The sequence below is a fragment of the Anas platyrhynchos genome, chromosome 18, assembly GCF_047663525.1.
Source record: "Anas platyrhynchos isolate ZD024472 breed Pekin duck chromosome 18, IASCAAS_PekinDuck_T2T, whole genome shotgun sequence".
Classification (NCBI taxonomy): domain Eukaryota; kingdom Metazoa; phylum Chordata; class Aves; order Anseriformes; family Anatidae; genus Anas; species Anas platyrhynchos.
In genome coordinates this window covers 4654885-4675007 of record NC_092604.1, presented here as the reverse complement: position 1 = coordinate 4675007, position 20123 = coordinate 4654885, and the positions used below count along the sequence as shown (strand labels likewise).

The following is a 20123-nucleotide window of genomic DNA, read 5'->3' as shown; positions in this document are numbered from 1 at the left end:
CTCCACCCAAAGCACAGCAGTGCAGTACAGAAAAACCTTTGAACAAGGAGCAAAGCCCTAGGGGTGAAAGCAGAGCTGAAGCAGGCTCTTAGAGGAAGGCCAGGATAATTTTGATCTTTGTACATGTAAAAGTTGGTGACAGTCAGCTCTCTGCCCTGTTTTCTGTCTTTAAAAAAATGTGCCCAAACTGGATGTGTTTGGAACAATATGTTTTTGAAGGAAAAAGAAGCTAAAGATTGCTCACAAAATAACACACAACAATCGGGGGCTGGAGGGCCTGTTTTGTCAGAAAACAGCCCAGACCCGGATTGTCCAGGCTTATCTGGCAACCCTGGTAGGCTGCAAAGGTTTGGAAGATATTCACACAAGAAAGGAGAGGAGTGATTTATAGTCTAGATGAAGCTGTAACCATGAAAAGAGGGTGAACTTAAAAAAAAAAAAAAAGTTTAGGCCCATCAGCCTTTATGGCAGCCATAATTACAATACCCCCTCCAAGTACATAGAAAAATTGTAAGGAAGTATAACTACATGACCTAATGACTTGTTTGAGAAAGAAATATTGGGATGAATACTAGGAATCGCCTCTGGATTGGGCGTGTTTGGGTTGCTGAACAGTCTCCTGAGGGGAGCCAGCAGGACCCTTAAACTCAAAACAAAACCTCAACCTCAAGCCCAGACTTGGCACTTGATGCTCGTCAAATTTTGTTCCTGCCCCTCCAGGCTTCACAGCTGGGGAAGCAAGCTCAGAAAGGCGAGTTGCTTATGACTCCAGCAGGAATCCTGAATGTCAGAAACAGAACACAAATTAGGCTCCAGATGTGCCTAATTTGCAAGGGCACCCTCCTTTTCCAGGCTATTAGATTTAGGTATGTCCAACAAAACCCAACAGACAACTCACCAGAGGCCATCTGTAGCTGTAAAGGCCGTTACACATACATGTCACAAATTCAGGGGTACAGTGAGAACCAGAGGAAGGGAGACAGAATGGTTTTGTGTAGTGCCTACCAGGAGGATGCTTTCCCAGGCCATCCAACGTATCGGCAGTACTGCTCTGCCCTGGATACGGTAGTAATCCCCACTGTAAAGATTCCTGCTCATGCCAAAGTCTGCGATCTTGATGGTGTAGTTGTTTCCCACCAGGCAGTTGCGAGTTGCCAGGTCTCTGTGCACGAAGTTCAGAGATGCTAAATATTTCATTCCAGAGGCAATCTGGGTGGCCATGTACAGCAGGTTAGAGTAGCTGCATGGAAAGATGACAAAACAAAGTCAGTACATTTCTTGGCACTCAACTCTTACTTGGCTTTTCTTACTGCTTTACCTTGCATTTGATGTACTACAGTGACCTGACGTTTTATTTTTTGCCCTAACAGCGAAAATAAACTGTCTAGGGCACTAACATCCCAACCTGCCAGGCTAGGCCAAGTTCCTGAGCTGCAGAAGCAAGAACAGACAACCTGTCCCTGAAATTCAGGGCCCTTAGGATTTGAAATCCCTTAGGTATTTAATATCAAGCATTAATATCAAGATTTTCAAAGAGATCATGCAACAAAACACCAACTTTTCATAGAAAGACAGGAAAAATGAAGCTGTACAATCTCAGAATTTCAGGTCTTAAAAACTGCCGAGTTTAGTATTTCAAACCATCATTATCACATACTTGTATCAGTAAGCATGTGACATAACATTTAAGAGAGCTTAGTTTTTATGTTTAATATAACTATGTGAACTGATGTATTATCCACTTGTTAAAATTTCAATTTTCCCATTACCAAAATTAAGATAGTTTTAATAAAGTTGCACAATACACGGACAGAATTTGGACCACCTGACTTTCAGCATTCTTCACACACCATTATTTTGTGATGCCCAGCTTTTCCCACTGTGCATGCTCAAACACTTCATATAAACAAGCACTTGTCAAAACAAATCTAACAAACTGTTCAGTCAGTATTTCTCTGTAAAGCTCAAGAAAAAAAAGCCATACTCGGTGGTCTCATGGCAATGACAGAAGCTTTATCATTTTATCTAAATTATAACAACCTATCTAATGATAACATATCCAATCTACCTGTTCTAACCAACAGCTAAGCTGCTGCTACAAAGCTCCAGGGGCAGCCCCTCTCCCCTGACACAGCACTGGCCAGAGGGTCTGGGCACGACTTCCCTCCCAGCCTTCCAGCACGGTGACCACCACAGCCCAGCCAGGTGACTCTCAGCCCCGTCCCATCATCAGCTCAGTGCTTCTGATCTGCATGGACCCATCACGTCCCCAGAGAAGGAACTCTGGTGCTCACTTTTGCCTTGTTAACCTGGCTATTGGCTTTCTGCTTCAGAGGGGGCTTAGCCTCCAGGCCCTACCTTCTCCCTTCCCCCTGATCAGCTGCCGCTTTGTCTCCCTGCTTGGTGATGCTCCTCTTCCAATGCAAGATGCCCAGTCCACCCCATCCCCTCTGCATCCTGGCAGGTCTTGTCAGCAGCTCTCTTCTGGCTCCCAGTGCCCAGAGCAAGCAGCTCTGCATACAGAGGAGCAGACACTTCTCAGCAGACTTATCTTCATGACTTCCTACATAGCCAGAGAGGCAGTGGGAGATGCATTTCAAACACCGAGGAGCTGTATGGACAGCTGGACCTTGCCACATCAACCAGACACCCCTAGGAACTGGCAGAGAGACAAGCTGCACTCTTTGGCATGGGGATTCATTTCAGTATCAGTAACTAACTCCTACACAGACAGACATCTGAGCCAGCCACACAGGCTTCCTTTAACGTGAAACTCTATCTGCTTGGGAGGGACAAAAGGAGAGGATGAAAGAGCAGCTGGAAGAGAAAGGAAAACTTATGGGTAGGGCCAAGTAATGGAAAGCAAGGAAGAACCCCATGAATGCCAGTGCTGAAGTCAGATGAAAGGTGAGGAGGAGAAGAAAAAAGATAGTCCGAAACTATGGCCAGGAAAAAAAAAAAAAAGAGAAACCAAGTCTAGAGGTGAAAGCTCTTTCAACTGTGTGGAAGAGACAGGAGAGAGCTGGAACATGCGTCAACTCAGATGTAAATCCTCTCCCATCCTACAGCAGCTCCTGGTGTGTCATGACTCTATATGTTGCCTGTTTAACATTCCCAGACAGGACCACTAACCACTGCCAGCTACTGGCAGAAGCAGGGGTGTTGTCTAGACATGGTAAGACACAGACATCTCCTGTCCAGTCCATCAACAGAACTTGCTCTGCCTAACTGCCTAGCTCTTTAACTGTAAATAAATCTATTTCTTTGTGGGCGTACATGCCAAAGGCTAAGCAATACAGTGATTTCTTGTCAGTTTTCTTTTATGAAGCCAAGTACGTGATAGCTGTATGTGCAACTCTCATCTGTGAGGAACAAATTTCTGCAATAGTAGAGATGTTTTCATGTTAGCTTTAATCCTTCCACGGAGGAGGGAGATAAGTGCCACTGCGGACAGAAAACGTTTGTCTTTGCCAGTGAAATATTCTCCTTCTGTCAGCTGATGAAATCTTTCCTTCAATGAAGCTCCACACTCAGCTTCCCTTATGTAATATTTTTAGGCATCCAGAGAATGTACAAAACATCTCAAAAGTCTAAGAGAAATTCTTGATTTTCATCCCAAAACTCTAGCTGCAATGCATCTGGTTTGCCACTTAATGAAATATTTGATGCGAGCCCACTAATGTAAACAGATGGGTACATCAGTAAACAACATATGTCAGATGGTCACTGTAACCAGAACAGCCCCCAGGCAGGGACACTTCACAGGAACATGCATCTCTGGAGGCCTCAAGAACAATGTCCCACGCAAAGTGGGACTAGTGCTCACAGTATGTGCTGTGGCAGTGGCCAGGCTGGAAGGTCGCTGCCTGGAAAGCACAGCACAAGGAACTGGCAGCTCTGTATCACCAATTTGTCCTACGTATGGGCAGCTCCTCTTACCTGACACAGGGAATGTTGTTTGAAATTGCAAATTTACTGTAGATCTCCCTCTGTGACAGGAACTGATTGAGGTCTCCATTCTCCATGTACTCTGTTATCATGCACAGTGGGTCATCTCGCACGCACACCCCCAGAAGCCGGATGATATTTGGGTTCTTCAGCCGTGACATGATTTTGATCTCTTTCAGGAAATCATTTCTTGTAAAATAGAAAACGAAGGTTTGAGTCCTAAACTATTCCTTGGTTTAAAGAAAGCAAAAGCAGCATGTAAGAAAGTACCTGACCACAGAGACTTTTACACATCTGCATACAGTGAGTTTGAGAGATGGTTCTGGGCTTTTGTGCAGCATCTACCCCTTCCCCAACAAACAGGATTAATACAGCATTTCAGTTTGACATCATCTGTTCCTACCGTCAGCTCTCTGCTTACATCCTGTTCTTTACACAAACACTCAGCACCCTCCGAGGCTTTTCTCTTACAGAGTCAATAGTGTTAAACCATGTGGAACTGTTGCCTGGGGAGTATTTGCTTTCCTTCTCAGGTGGTTGGCATTTGGGATGTACTTACCTGGCTGTTTTGTTGACATCTGATCTTAGCATCTTCACTGCTACTAGAACCGGCTGGTGAGTGAATTCTGAAGAAGAGACCCCCAGGAACTCCAGCAGGCCATCAGCTTCACAGAGGTGCACCTGCAGAAAGCAATGGCAGCTATGAGAGCAGGCACACGCAGAAAGCCAGAGCAAAACGACACACTGAGGTCATCAATTCGGTCAGCGCTGGTAGAATGACCAAGTGAATGATCTAATGGAAGTGACATCGTTCTGATGACAAATAACCCATAGATTGGCCAAAAATCCTGAACAAGACTGTGTGTGTGCACTAGGTAGCCCACAATGTAGAAAGAGACATGGATTGCAGCCTGATGGGTCCCCATGGCATTGAATTTACTCCACACATGCAGATCATCGGCTCAGTACATGACTGGGGGGTCCAATTTGCCCAGCAAACACTGGAGATATTCAGGAAGGCCCCTGTGCCTGGAGCTGCCTGCGTTATGATGCATGTGCATGCAGACTACGTGGCTGCAGCACACTTGGCATGTAGCACAACACAACAGCTGTACACGTACAGAATTGTCCTGCAGCCTAGCCTGGCTTGAGTCACTGCTCAGACTTAACTGAGGAGCGTCCAGAAATTACAGACAGCTTTCCAAAACCCTTTAATTCCAGAAAAAAGGGGAGTAGTGCATGTGTGCGTGTGGTGTGAACACCTCACCTGTGAATGCACTCAAAGGTGAAGAGGTGAATGCTCTTAGGAAAGCACAGAATCCAAAGTTTCTTCACATTAAAAAAAACACAGTAAAGACATGAAATTACTGCCAGGGTTGTAGAAAAGAGAAGGTGGGGGAAGGGATGCAATAAAACATTTGCTTAAGAAGTTATCAGAAGGCACATTTAAGAGAACTGGGCAAGAAATGCTGTGTAGGTAAAACAGACTGAGTGCACAGGATAGGAAAAAGGACTGAAGGAGGGGAGCAGACCAGATGTGCTAGCAGAAAGGTGAACATAAGTGATATAAAATTAAGCTCTCATTATGTATGTTATATTGTTTATATATTTTACAATGCATCAAGAACTTATGCAAGAAACATGGTGAAGAGAAAGAGGAGACAGCACAGAAAATGGATAAAGCTACAATTCAGAAACAGAAGTACAAGAAGGCTGCTGCAGTTACATGGAGAATGAAATCTGCTGGGGTGAAAGTACAGTCATGAGACTCACTCTGCTTAAATTCTGAAAGTCTAGCAACAACATCAAGTAGAGACCAGCTGTACAAGCCAGGAATAAGAAAGAGCCATGGTAGGTAGTGAGGACCTGTATTTTAAGTGCTCATAGTGCCTCACTGAGTCCAGAAAGTAGATAGATAGGAGCAGAAAAAAATGCTGTGAAAGTTATGGAAGCCCTGGGTGAGAGGTGAAAAAAGCATGAATGAGCCATGTTGCTAGAAGCAAAATTGCACGCTAAGCCAGAGCAGAGGAGCAGAGCATAGGACCAGTTTGGTGAGACTACAAAGGTGAGAAGCAGAGAAGGGAGCACAGTGATGCAGCATATTTACAAAAATGAGGAAAAGAGCCCGTGATGCAAGGAAGGAAACAGGCCATGAATCAAACTCCAAGGAAAACGGGGATGGAGAGCCTGTCTGCTGCCGTTTAACAACACAAAGGAGGAGGAGGAGAAAGCTTTGACAGTTATTAGAAGGAAAGGAATGAGTAGAAAAGAAAAACCAGAAGCAAAACAGTGAGGAAAAAAAAAACAACAACTCATGTTGGAGTACAAACCAAGACAGCAGGATTCACACCACAAAAGGGGCTGCACTAACAGCCAGGTGAAGAGACTGAGGATGTTAGCACCTCTCCAGTACTCTGATTAATCCAGAAAGAAGTGAGGGGGACAAGGAGAGAGGCTGGGGCAGGGAAAGTGCGCTGTCAGTAGGAAGGAACAAAAAATATTGAACGAAAAGTATGGACATCCACAGATGAGAAAGCAGTCAGTAAAGGGCTGTGCTTTGCCAAAATGTAGCTAACAGAATTTTTAAGGTTGTGTTTGAGGAAAAGCTGGGGAGGATAAAAGAGAGGAAGAGAGAGCAAACAAGGGGAAAATCTGGCTCAGTAATGTGTGGATGCAAAGCAGGGAGTGATGAAAAAGAGAGGGGAAGACATTCACAGCTCAAAAGAGGCCCAAGAAGTAAAGAGAGAGCTTGGCAGGAGACAGATGCATGTATCATGCTGCCTGAGGCTTCTGACACAGACTGGGACTTGAGCAAGCAGTGATGTCAGAAAATATGCAAGGTCACCACAATGCCTGGACAACGTCTGTCTTGGCCAGGGCCAACGTGCAGAGCCCTATCAGAACCTCCACCTGTTAATGTGAAAGCTCTTTTTACAACCAGGATGAGTCTGCCTTGGTTGGAATCACTGCTAGAGTTGACACTAATCACACGTTTGAGGTGTCCATGGAAGAGCATGAAACAGTCTGAACTCACACTCCCAGGCCTCTTTTGTAGGGCCATAAATAGGGATAAAGGCAGCAAACAGCCACGTGTTTGTAAAGCTCATCTGCTATGAAAGGCTCACACATGGCACTGGGCAGCAGCCTCAGAGGTGCAGAACTGGGCTCTCTGAAGCCTACCCTAAAGGACATCAGCGTAACTGAGCCACCTGGTCTAGGGGAAGGTGTCCCTGCCCATGGCAGGGGGTTGGAACTCAACGATCTTTAGAGGTCCCTTCCTACCCAAACCATTCTACGACTCTAGAGCAAGGACAAGTACTAAATACAATACTGGGATGCAGGTCCCCCAGTCCCTATGTGTGCAGCTGAGCCAGAGAGGCAGCTGAGAGGATTCGCTGTGCCACTCAACTCCTTCCTGTTAGAGAAAGCGTGGAAGAGAATGGCTGTACCTCTCCAAACTGTCCTTCTCCCAGCTTCTCCTTGAGTCGTAGCTGCTGCCGTGGGAATTCACCTACTGAGATGTCCTTCTTGGTGAGTGAATCCACGGTGAGGGCTGGGACTGCATACATGTTGTTGCCTGTCACGCCTTGGAGGTGGACAATATCCGTTTCAGCGTAGTGAGGAACATTGTTCTGAAAGCCTTGGTGAGGAGTAGACTTGGTCAGGTCAGGCTCAGCATAGTCCCCGCTGCACACTGAGGAAAAAACAGAGACAGGGGGAGTCAGACACTCTCACTGCCTTAAAACCAGTATAACCTGGCCTCCACTCCTCTGAACCCTGCAGACCTCTGGGAGCTAAGCCCAGCTGCACACCTGCTAACCTTACACCAGCGTGCACTGAGATGGAAGACTGCACTTTGTTTTAACTAGGGCTTAAACCAGGACGAGCTGCACTTCTTCCAACTCCAGAACAAATGCCTGTGAGTTGTGAGTGAATTAATCAGTTCCCTGATCCATCCAGAGAGCTAAAATTCTTGCCCAGACATGGAGGCATGAGTCTGAAGTGGTTACTTGTTTCTGATTCATCCTAAATTTGATCTGTTCCTCTTACCTGACGTACAGAATGTTGCTTGCAACATCAAGTTTGCTCTAGATTCCTCTCTGGAGATTGAAGTCTCCATTTTCTACATGCTCTGTTATCATGGTACCCTATGCCTCTTACAGCTTATTCACATAAACACCATGGGATAACTCTTTATAATTAACTCCCTGTATGGTCAGTAATACTCAGAACTATCGTTCTGCTTTAAATTCACATCCTGACTCAGTCCAAATCAATCTCCTTCTGTAGCATAATGCTGGACCTTAGCATGTTGTTGGTGCTTGAGGAATGCAGCACTGCCCTTACACTCGTTAATCAGCAGTGCCATCACAGAGTACAAAAGCCTCTTGGACGTGTTCCCTTCTATGTGCATCCAAAAGCTCCCCAGGGGCTGGAAGCCAGTGCACCACTGACAACCCCCTGCTGCATTTGCCTCTGCTTTTCTATGGGAATTTCAAAGACTTTGCTGCAGGGAGAGGTGCTAAAGGCCTTCTCCTCTTCCACCAGCCAGTCTGGGCAGCCTGGGAGTGCTGCAGGCAGTGATTCCACTGCCAAGGGGCTGAGACAAACGATGACTTGCTGCTGTACTTGCCAAAACCAGCTCCTAGAAGATGACCTGGCTAACGTATAAACAATCTTTAAAGAGAATAATAAAAGGCCACCACCCTCTAGTGGGGCTGGTGCTTCATCTACCAAGGTTATGTACTAAAAAGTTTCAGAACTTCACAATACTGTCTTAGGTCCCTGGGTTAGTACTGCATTGTAGTCAGAGAAGATTAGTCAGACACTGAAAACTGGCACATGCTCACAGGTGAGGGAAATAATAAAAGAATAAATATCTAACTTCTGGTGACTGATGGTTATATTACCTGAATCCTCTGCACTTTGGGAGAGCTCTGGAAGCTTATGGAGCAGTGTAGCTGGTTGATGATATTCCAAATCCAGTGGAAAAGCACGTTCATAGGTGGGATTTGACTGGTGGATCTGTGTCTGGTTGTTGGCGATGGTGTAGCTATAGAAGGAGAGGCGAACCGTGGCATCTTCCTCCAGGATTCGGCGTGGGGCCTTCCAAAAAAAGAGAAAAAACTGCTGAGGTGATGCTCAGTTGTTGAGTAATGTACTGGCTGCAACTGCAGCAATTTCCAGTAATGTCTTGGATAGGACCTGCATCCTCCCCTGCTGTGGGAACAGAGATTTAGCTACTAGATGGAGCAGGGAAAACCCTGTACTTCCCACATAATTCAGAGCTCTTTAGGGTTAATACTTAGAACTAAACTTGTGCCTGCAAAGTAGCCCCATTGTATTACCTTTTCCAACCTTTTCTGAACATACTGCTTCCAAAGAATAATGACTATAATCATCAGGAGCAGAAGAATAATAGCCACAAGGCAGCCCACGAGGATGGAGGTATTGGAATCATCTGCCTTCTCTCCTATCCAGGTGCTGGTTACAGAAGACGTGGTTTCTGCAAACACAGAGGAATTAAGAACAATCTGCCATCAACAAAGCACAGGTTGTTACACGTGCTGGCTGACTTCCACGAGACCATGTCCCTTTCCATAGGCTAGTACAGAAGAGGTCTTAGGCAGCTCCCTCAGTATTAACATCAGCTCTGCCCCCTTTTTGCTCTAATCACAAATTCTCACTTTGGAGGCTCACAGCTAAGAATTGTGCAGAGGACTTCTGCAGCCACACACTGTTCTTAGCATTGGAACTGATTCCTTGGATGGATCCATGTTAAAGCAGGCAGCTCTCAGAGTTTCACTGGCTGCATGTACGCATTCGGCCCACTTGCTCTGAGGCAGCCTGGGCCAGAAGACACAGCTGAGGCTGTGAGATGCAGCCCTGTGTGCAAGGGCAATAACCAGGCCATACCCAGTTCTCCAGAGAAGGAGACACTACATTAGCTAGGGTGTTACTTTGAAATCCCCCAACACTTGAGACCTTAGTGACAGAAGTCCTTACCCCAGGTGCCCTCGGTAACGTTGTGTGCTGTTTCCAGGAGATCTGTTGTGCTTGTGGCTACCGTAACCAAAATAGGATTTACGCTCTCCATGTCTGTGGGAGGGAAGTGGAGGTGTCAGTCCAACAAAATCTCTGCTTCTGCCAGCAATCTGTGTAATCCTGACCATAACCCCCGCCTTCCCAAGTGGGACTGGGCTGAGACCCACATAGCAGATCATGAGCAACGTGAGCAGTTATCTGCTCCCTCCGAGCTTCCCAGTGTGCCTGCAGGAGGCTGCACAGCGTCTCCACTGAGCAGCCCACACCTGCCGACCACAGCAAACAGCCAGCACATTCAGCATCCTTCCCTGAGCTTGGCCAGACAGCGGGGACTGAATCAAGAGCTTTTTTTTTTTTTCCTCCCACCTTCCTTCTCATTTAAACATGATTATAAAAATTGTCACCCTGGGCTGGACTGAGAGCTTGCCTAAATCTCACATGTAAAAGGGAGGGCAGCCAGCAGGGGCTGCTATCAGCAAGATAAGCAACAAGATGCAGTCAGAGCTCTCCCTTCCAGCAATGGCTTCTCACAACAGCTGCTGATGGACCTTTGAGTGGAAAGCTAGAGCCACAACATTTATGCATCAGTGATAGCTGTTTTCTGCAAGGGATTTGACAGAGTCTAGAAGAACTTTTCAAAGCACCTCATGGTACTTACTTCTGTTTCATAGTTAAGATATAAGCAACAAAAGTTTCAGCCTCTTGTGTTTTTTGTTGTTGTTGGTAGTGGTTTTGTTTGTTTTTCTAAATATATAAATCTGCAATCTGCTAACTTTATTGCTACCTATAGATGTAGTTCAATTATTCATAACAAAATGCTTAGTAAAAACAGGTGAAAATTGACCCCTTGAGCAGCAGGTAACTGCCTTAAATAGAAATGTCCTACAGTCCAATTTTTGGTTGCCCTGGTTGCATTTCTGCTTACGTATATCAGTATCAGCTTGAAAAGCATCCTCTGTAGACTGGACCTTTCTGCCTTTGCAACTCTCTCAATGTTTCTGCTACCTTCTCCCCACTGTGTCGCCCCACAGTGCCCTACTAACTGTCTTACACTAACCCCACAGGTCCTGCACCTCCCCAGTGTCATTTCTGCTCTCCACCCTCCCCAGGATCTACTCGACTGGAGGAACACTCACCTGATTGAAAGGAAATCTCACTCATCATCATCCAGGTGTCAGCAAAGTAGAAGCGGCAAAGTATGGCTTTACCCACATGCTGATTGAGGGGGACAGTCACAAACCTAGCACTGGGGTTTTTGTCATCTAGGACAGTTGCCACTCCAACAGGTTCAGGCTCCCAGTCTGCAATCAGGCGTGGTTTGAACAGACACTCCACCTTCTGGAAGATCTTCACCCCCTTGGAAAACATGTTGTTGCAATGCACCTAGAAAAACAAAACGAAACAAAAAACCCAAACAGGTCAGACTGGAGGAACCAAAATCAGTCCCCAGGGATTCTGTTAACAAAGACTTTCCGTTTCTAACATCTCCCTCATCTCCCTGTATGGATACTCTTAATCCAGAGTAAGTGACTTGTTCAAGCATAGCTCCATACACCCAATGTGCAATAAGAACATTTGTGCAAAAAAGTGATTCTGAACAGCTGTTAGCTGTACACACAAAACCAACAATGATGGCATTTTGGCATGCTCTTCAAAAGGCCCATATAAAAATCAATCAAACAAACCCTGTACTCATCTAAAGCATCAGATCAATTCTCCTTGATCCTACAAGGGAAGAGAAAACTGTACCTGGACTTGAGCCTTTTAGAAAGCCTCCAGTTTCCGCAGTCTAAGAAATTTCTTCCAAAAAAATAAACAAGCAATGTGTGCAACCTTGAGAAGAAGATTCCCCTGACATCCAGGGCTTCTGCTGTGGTTGCACCTTGAAGACAACTGAGGATCTGTGTTTTCTTTATACTGTCATGTAAGCCTGCATCTATGAGCCTCTCCTGGTGGCTCAGTACACCATCAGGTTGTCCTTGCTGCACGGACTCCACTAGTTTAGTCAATGGTGCTGGAATTTAAACCACCATCACTGTGCTGCCAAGCTAACATCTCAGTGAAACAAAGACATCCTCTCCTGTCTCTGAGTTATGGCTTCACACTCTTGGCTTTCAGACTAAGCAGCGTGCAAACTGCTTTCAAGCTGACTTCACAGATCTGCATTTGGGAGGTTTGCCTTACCCTCTCTGGAGCTGGTAGCACCATCTCCCCTTCCTGCTCCTGGGCTGCACCCAAACCTAGAGGTTCCAGCATAAGTGACATCTCCACCTCCCCGGGGGGCAGCACTGCAGACCACTCAGCAAACACATGAAACCCTGCCAGGTCTCTGGCACTTCCAAGTAAGTGGGCTTTGCAAAGAGACAAGGCTTGTAAGGATCCTTAACGCTGTTATACTGCCTAACAGTTATACAAATATTGCCCTGCCCTTTTCAAATACATAAATACAACAGTTTAAGTTCTGCCATGCAATCCTGAAGCTCTGGACCACTGTATTTGGCACTGCAGCCAGTGACCAGGAACCAAAGCTATAAGATGATCCTTAAAGCCGTCAGTGCCCCTCAGCCTGCTCCTCTGTTTTCAGAGCCACGGTGGTCTGAACCTCCCTAGCAACTCCAGAAATTTCCTAATGTCTGTGGAGTATTAGCAACTGCAACAACAACAGTTTCCCAACTGAATGCAGCTCTGAACCCTATTAATTGCTTGGCCTCTGAAATCTTGCAGTGAATAGCAGTGAAGCAGTAATGAGGACAACAGGCCTAGCGAGCAGGGAGAAGACAAAAGAAGGGTATTTGAGCATAATTAAGAACAGATGAAGCTTAGACAACATTATTCAATATGGAGATAGAGTCATCCATAACAAGGCAGGAAAGCCTGACATCTGCAATATACTGTCTGTGCCATATTTGGACGGGAGTTGGATATGTTCACGTCTTGGACTGATACAGAGACACTTTCTATTCCAAACACCACCTACTGAAGTCCAATTTTATAATATGCAAGCCTAAGTAGTTTGCAATGCAGTTGCAATATTTGCTAACATTTATTATTAGTACTTTCTTGGATATTGGGAAAGTGCAGAAGACTGGAATGAAGCTAACAGGTATCAAAGTATAACACAAAGAAAAGTATTTACAGACCATATAGTCTGCACAAAACAAATGCACAGCTGAACTGCTCACATTCAGTAAAGATGGAAGAATAATTTGTTCCATGCAGGAGGGAAATCTACTCCAGTTATTTCTGTCTTGGTAATCGATACAGTTTTATAATGAAATACTAAATGAAGTAACTATTTTTATGAGCTTATGCATTTGGTTGATCAGGATCACTGGGTTTACATGAAAGATCTTTATAAGGCATCTGATTTACTCATTAGAACACCTGACTCCAATTAGCATAATATGAACTCATGAATTATATTAATTTGACCAAAATCTGTCAACTAGTAAGTCTTATAATGTAAAAGGCACAAATGACTCTTTTCTAGGTGTTTTGCTAGTAGAAATGTATTCCTCACTCGAGGTTATTCACTACTTTTTTCAATGACCTGAAAGAAAGAGCAGAATCACCAACAATAAAATAAGTAAAATGAGAAAAAGAATTGCAGAAGTCAAACAGCTTCCTCAAACTAAATTGAACAATGGTCTGGGTTTGCTGGACTGGTTCATTTCAAGATAGTGAACTCAAGAACAAAATGTAAGTAATGCTTTCTGCACTGGAAGCCAATAACTTTGAACTGACTTTAAGCACGATACCAAAGTCTTAATGAACGTTGGCTCCTTACCCTTTGGCTAAGAGGACTAATATGATCACAAGATTCATAAACAAAGAAGAATCGTCCAAGGCCAGGAAATTGATACAATTCTTTTATGTAGTTTGATGAAAAACCTGCATCCAGTTCCAGTTTCTATACCTCCAAAGGAGTACTGGCAAACAAAGGACTGGAAGATAGCTACCACAGTGATCTTGGATCTCACAGGACATTGAGAAGTTCAGCCAATTTAGTTTACTGAAGCAAATATTAAGAAAGTGATTTAGTCACAGTATAGAAGCAAAGAAGTTTCTGAGAAGGCAGGATTCCTACTTTTTGCCAGCAAAAGCAGGCTAAGAGCCAGTGGTTGCAAGTTAAAAATAGACAAAATAAAACCAGGGTAAGTAACCACCAAAACAATTTACTTAAGGATGTGGTGGGTTCTCCTTCATTTGAAATCTTTACAAGAAAAGCCACTGATCCTTTTAAAGAGATTTTGCTGTTTACTACAGACTTTAAAAGTTCAGCTCATCCTTCTCCTCTGTGTGTTTTAAGTAAGTTCTGGCAGCACAAGTGCCGACTGAGGTGCCCGGGGAAGTTTTTGATGAAAATGGAAACACAACCACCTTCCTTTACCTCAAGGGTCAGACAGGCCTTAGACAGTAAGCAGCTTGCATCCTAAATCCACCTTAATTGCCAACAGGGGCTGCCTAAACACTGCTTCAGGTGTTTGCTTTTTATTCCTTAGATATTTAAGCCAAATACTGAAAGGAGAGTGACCAAGCTCTGGAGAGGCAAGCGTTCCCGTGCTTCACCTACCTACACCTGCAAATCTGGGATATCTCCTGCACAAATTTTGACTCCGGTAGTTTCAGCTGTCTGTCGGGCACTTTATATCCTCTGGCTTTGGGGACAGAGCCCAGAGGGGCAACCTGGAAGTGCCCAGACCCAAGGCCCACCCCAGGCTGCTGGAGAGGGACAACGCTGAATACCTTCATGGAGGTGAAGTTCCGTGGTCGGTCGAACTGAAACTCCATTTCAACACAGCCCGTGCTGAAGCTCTCGTTCTTCCAGCCAACATAGTCATAGCCTGGCCACACGCGGTACTGGTGGCTCTGCGTGAAGTCGTCCAGTCCCAGCACACCGTCCGTCAGCTGGCCCAGGCCGCCGTACAAGTGCCTAGTAGGAAAGAGCCAACAGTTACATAGACCCAGATGGGAGAGCTCAGAGGGAAAGCACTTGGGTCCTTCAGCTGGCACCAGAACATTCATTTGTTCACTCAACACATCCTGGACAAGAACTGGTTCTCTATTATCAGGCAACATCACATTTATTCTGTTCAGATTGGGCTTTTAAAAGCCTCCCCTGCTCTGGAAGAGGCAGGAGTTTGTGCACTGATACCAAGCACTGACAGCAAAGCCAAGCTACAAACAGAGTTTCTCCAGAAGGAAAACAGAGACCACAGACAGCGATGGCGTATGCTCTCCGAGCAGCAACCTTTACTCGCAGCATTTTATCATGGAGCTGCATGGGAGGAAACCAATTCCCTACTATGGGGAAACCATTGGGGAAAGGTTTGCAGACAGGCACAGAAAAGCAGAAAACAGAGCAGTGAGACCATGGGTAGCTCACCCAGCCACAGCCAGTTGTAACTGGGATTATTTCTGGCATTGCTGCTTGTACAAAAGGAGAGCATTATTGGCCCCACTTGCAAAGCTATTAAGATTTTTCTTCCAGGACCCTGCCTCGTTTCACTTCCTACCTGAGATTGCAAAGCCCACTGGGACAGTGCTGAGAAGCTGTACAGAGTAAAAGATGCCAGATGTGGAACACTCCTGACCCACCTGCCTTTTGGGAGTCATTCCTGGGATGTCCCTTGTCTTATGGCAGGGCAGTGCTAACAGCTCAGCAGTACTAGTGCCCCAGCTTGCTCCCTGGACTTGTTTCATTCAGCTCCTCTGAGCAGTCTTTGTAACCTGGGCTGCTGCTGCATGTGCTGAAGCTGAATAAGCTGAAGAACACCCCAAGCCCATTCCAGGTGTGCCCTCAAATCAGGGATTTGCCTAGGCCTGCATACCTTCCTTGTGAAATCCAAAGCAGGACCAACAGTGGGAAGAGGTGGACTCCTTCCGGACTAGGCAGGCACGCAACCTAGAGTTCAACTACCTCTAAAGACTCCTTGCTTCGTATGCTGGGTTTTGTGCCTGATTTTAGAGCTTTCTGACATTCCCCAGCAAAGCCAGTTTCCTAAGTTAGAGCAGGACAGGTGAGTGCAACTGCTACTTCTGTCTGCACCTGTAAGCCCATTTTTCCTTTACATCCAACCTCACACTATATCAGTGCAGGTTAGTGTCTGATACTTCCAAACGTAGCTCCCTGGTGTCTTGCAACATCCTTCACCCGTGAAGAATGTACTTTTTCCACCCATATTTTAATCGTAAGCATAATAGAGCACAAGTAACTTAGAAAACTCTCTCTAAGCATAAGGAATTTTAGGCATTAGTAAAAACTTTCATGGAAGTTAATGAAATATGAAATAGGACTTGGAATATAAGCACCTTAAAAAAATCAATGGATGACTACAGGTCACTGAAGTCACCTATTAGGCACATTCTTGCACAACCAGGGATATGCTGCCTCGAGAGGAGGCCCCATGCCCAAGTCTGTCAGAGGTTTCAAGCCATCTAAATACATTCAAATCCATTTACAACACATAAAGTGGCTGCATAATGTCTGAAAGTTATTAAATATTTCATATTCAGACTGTTAATGAACTCTTTCCACAAAAGTTAACTGTTGGCTAAACCAGTCACCTCAAAACTTTATACACCACCCTACCTAATTAATCGCAATCACATGAAAAATTAATGGTCCTTGTAATGAGCTGTCAAAATCCAGTTATTTTAGTCTTTTTGACTCCAAATTGGAAAAGCATCATACCTAAGAAAGCTCTACAGTGATTAATCGGGCACCTTCCTCTCATACCACTTTGGCAGCGGTATCTCTGCTGACTTGAAGCTTCCTGCAGGGAGCAATGCAGCTTTCCAAGTTGTTTCAAGTCCATCAGAGCTTTCTTTTCAAAAACAATGTCTCAAATCTGTCCAGAAGCTCAGAGTTATCAAGTGCAAGCCTAGAGTTCAAGTGCTGAGCATTTTCTCGGATGCCCAGTTTACCCTGAAGACCTCCTGCAACAGTTTAAGATGCAGTCTGCTGGAGAATGCACTTCAGATACCAAACTCCAGAAGCAACAAAGGCAATGGAGAGGGGAAGGACCTTCATCTGCTCCAGGGACACTGGGACTACACAGGCTGAAGATCCAGCCAGCTCTCCCACTCCAATCTGGGGCAACCGAAGAGTAGCAGCACCTTATGATCTGCAGTATCAAAGACAGCTTAAAACTACACCTGACCCAATAAAGAAATCAGTGCATTGAATATGGTCACAATTAGAGACCAAGAGTGACAAGGGCTTTAAGGCAATCCCATACATCAGGACTGTCTCATCACATCACACCGCACAAAAACAGAAGCCATGAACAAAGACAGCACCGAGCTGTATAATGACAGACTTCCTTTTGAAATGAAGCACCAACAGCTTCCAATAACAAAGGTTTGTTTCCTGCCAGCCCTTGCCAGCTGGGGAGAATGAATCTGTCACATCATGAGCCCATGCCCTCCTTTAAAATAGCAACTAACAACATGTCAAAGGACCTGGAACAACAAAGCCACTGAAGCAGCAAATGCTTTGGAGAATTAAGAGGCTAGCTTGCAGCCAGAGAGGTCTCACCAAGGAAGAGTTTGGGATACAAGATACTAATGACTAGGTAAGTAAGAAGAGAGAATTTGCACAGTGACCGAGAGAGAACAGGACGACTTCTCCCACCTGCGCTCCTGGTAGCCATCATAGGTCGAGTCATTCAGATAAACGATGGGGAAGCCAGGAGCCGCTATTGTCCCTCCTTCAGGAATGCTATAGGATGCCAAACCATCTAAAAGAGAAGGCCATATACCTCAGAAACACAGCAGCAGCAGCCTTCCATCATCTCTGCCCACATGATCCTTTCATTTATGATGTGGACCAACAGAAGCAGTTCGGTGGGCCTGGAATTCCCTTCTGCATACTTGGGGACACAGGCGAGCCCCAGTCAGAGTTGTGCAAGGACTACTGTCCAGTGGCAGGCATGGGGATTGCTACTTACCGTACCAGACACAGCCGTACAGCTCCACCCTCATGCAGACGGTCATCGGCAGCTCCGTCACAGGGATCACCCGGATAAAGCGAGCAATGATGGGAGGCCGAAGATCTTTCAGGACCACATCATACGTGTCAATGTTGCCTTGGATCACCTGGAGAAGAGAAGTCCTTATCAGTAACTTCTCCCTGTTGTGCGATTCACGTGTACAGGGGTGTAACTGCACCCCATCGCTTCAGACCGGAGAGATTTCCCACACCGTATCTGCAGAGGGGTGGTGCTGCTGCTCCCCTCTCCTACCCAGGCAGTATTCTGGGGAGAGGAGAAAGGCAGGTGGGAGATGAATGCACGTGTGGACCTTATGCTGTAGAGACCTTCAGAGTTACTAGTACGTGGCCTCTCTTTCCCTCATCACTAGTTACCTGGTAGAAAAAGGACATCAGGACCCTCTATGAAACACCGGACAAGCCAACGAAATTTCAGAGGTGCTGCAGCATCTGGTGGACTGAAGTTCCCACAGCACTGCCATAATCACCCCATCCTGCTGAAGTGTGGTTTGATACGTCAGGAACTTTTACCTCCCTCCCCTTCCCCTCAGCCTCACTGCAGTTCCAGGAAGGGTCCTCTGCTCATTCTGATGGTCAGTGAGTGGAAACAGCTGAAGCTGTCATCCTCCCTGCTGGTGCTGGGCACAAAGTGCCCAAGGGACTTGGAAAGGGTCTGGACCTCCAGAGACAGAATAAAAAAACACTTTTGACATCAAGAGTGAGCAACAAGTGTGGGGGCTCCTGTCCAAAGATACTACTCATGGGAAGGATGAAGCAGAGGCTGAGGTTGCTCAGACCACATGGATTGCAATTGGCAGTGTACGGGCAATTTAGAAGACAAGGGAGGCCAATAAGGGAGCAGAAAAGTGGCTTCCCCTTCACAGGGAAGATCTCCAGAGAATAAGGGTGGCTCGTGAGCACACTGAGAAGCAAGAGAGCTTATGGTACCACAAAAGGAAGCTGCTCAGAAGGCTGCATCTCTCTGAAGATGAGCCAGGATAACAGCACAGAAAGGCTGGTGAAATAGAGAGGAGGTCGCCTCTGGTGGTCCTCCAGACTGCACCAGGAGAGCTGGGAAAGGTTCCTGCACCTGGTTGCACAGGTCTGCACAGCTGCACGGTCTCAGCAGCTGACCAACAAAAACAGAAGCTGACTCTCTTAAGGGACGGGAGGCACCTAGATAGGCTGGAGCATCGTGCGATCATCACAACATGGAATTGGGCAAGGGTAAACGCTGGGTTCTGCACCTGGGACTGAGCAATGCTGGACAAAGGATGGGCTGGGAGGGGAGTGGCTGGAGAGCAGCCCTGCAGGAAGGGAGCTGGGGGTGCTGGTGACAGCAGGCTTAATGTGACGCAGCAGCGTGCCCAGCAGGCAGCGTGCCAGCAGGCAAACCACATTTTGGGGTGCATTCACCACAGTTTAGCCAGCCAGTCAAGTGAAGTGACTCCCACCAGGCCTAGCACTGCTGCGGCCTCAACCTGAACACTGCATGCAGGTCTGCACAACGTGACGTTCTCCATAATGTGGAATGGATATTAAGAAACCTGAATGCATCCAGAGGAGGGCAACAAAGCTGGGATAAGGGCTGGAAGGAGTGTCTAACAGGAGAGGCTGAGACACTTGGGCTGTCTAGCCTGGAGAAAAGGAGGCCTAGAGGAGGCTTCACCTTCGCTGTTCTCTGCGGCTCCCTGAGGAGGGAAAGTGCAGAGGCAGGTGCTGGTCCCTGCTCCCCCGTCACCAAACACAGGACACGTGGGAACAGCACAAAGCTGTGCCAGGAGAGAGTCAGACTGGATGCTCGGACAAGTTTAGTTACTGTGAGGGTGGTCAAACACCAGACAGGCTTCCGAGAGAGGCAGTCAATGCTCCATGCCTGTCAGGGTCCAAGAGGCAGCTGGTTAATGCCCTCGGTAACACGCTTGTACTTCTGGTCAGTCCTGGAGTGGTCAGGCAGTGGGACTTGGAGATTTTTGTAGGTCCCTTCCAACTGAGCTATACTAACTCTTATTCAGTAAAGGACAGTCACAAAACAAAGCTAAAGGGGCATTTAGCTGCTTGTGGACGTTGTGACCAATTGAACACTGGTGCTACTTGAGACGCAGACTTCACCCAACAACATACCAGTGAAGAACAG

The 20123-nt window shown here is 46.2% G+C and overlaps 1 protein-coding gene across 9 annotated transcripts in view; it reads right to left on the bottom strand.

Annotated features, from left to right (window-relative positions):
- Positions 1-20123, bottom strand: part of LOC101791127 (discoidin domain-containing receptor 2) — a 58306-nt gene that overhangs the window by 4255 nt on the left and 33928 nt on the right. For all 9 annotated transcript variants that reach the window (XM_027471208.3, XM_027471210.3, XM_027471209.3 and 6 more), the window contains exons 5-15: positions 17946-18093; positions 17630-17735; positions 14740-14926; positions 11130-11376; positions 9955-10047; positions 9297-9454; positions 8859-9054; positions 7398-7642; positions 4508-4629; positions 3940-4137; positions 1006-1240 (exon numbers count right to left, since the gene is read on the bottom strand). In XM_027471208.3, the coding sequence (XP_027327009.1) occupies positions 1006-1240; positions 3940-4137; positions 4508-4629; positions 7398-7642; positions 8859-9054; positions 9297-9454; positions 9955-10047; positions 11130-11376; positions 14740-14926; positions 17630-17735; positions 17946-18093 (1935 nt within the window). The remainder of the gene's footprint in view (positions 1-1005; positions 1241-3939; positions 4138-4507; positions 4630-7397; positions 7643-8858; positions 9055-9296; positions 9455-9954; positions 10048-11129; positions 11377-14739; positions 14927-17629; positions 17736-17945; positions 18094-20123) is intronic.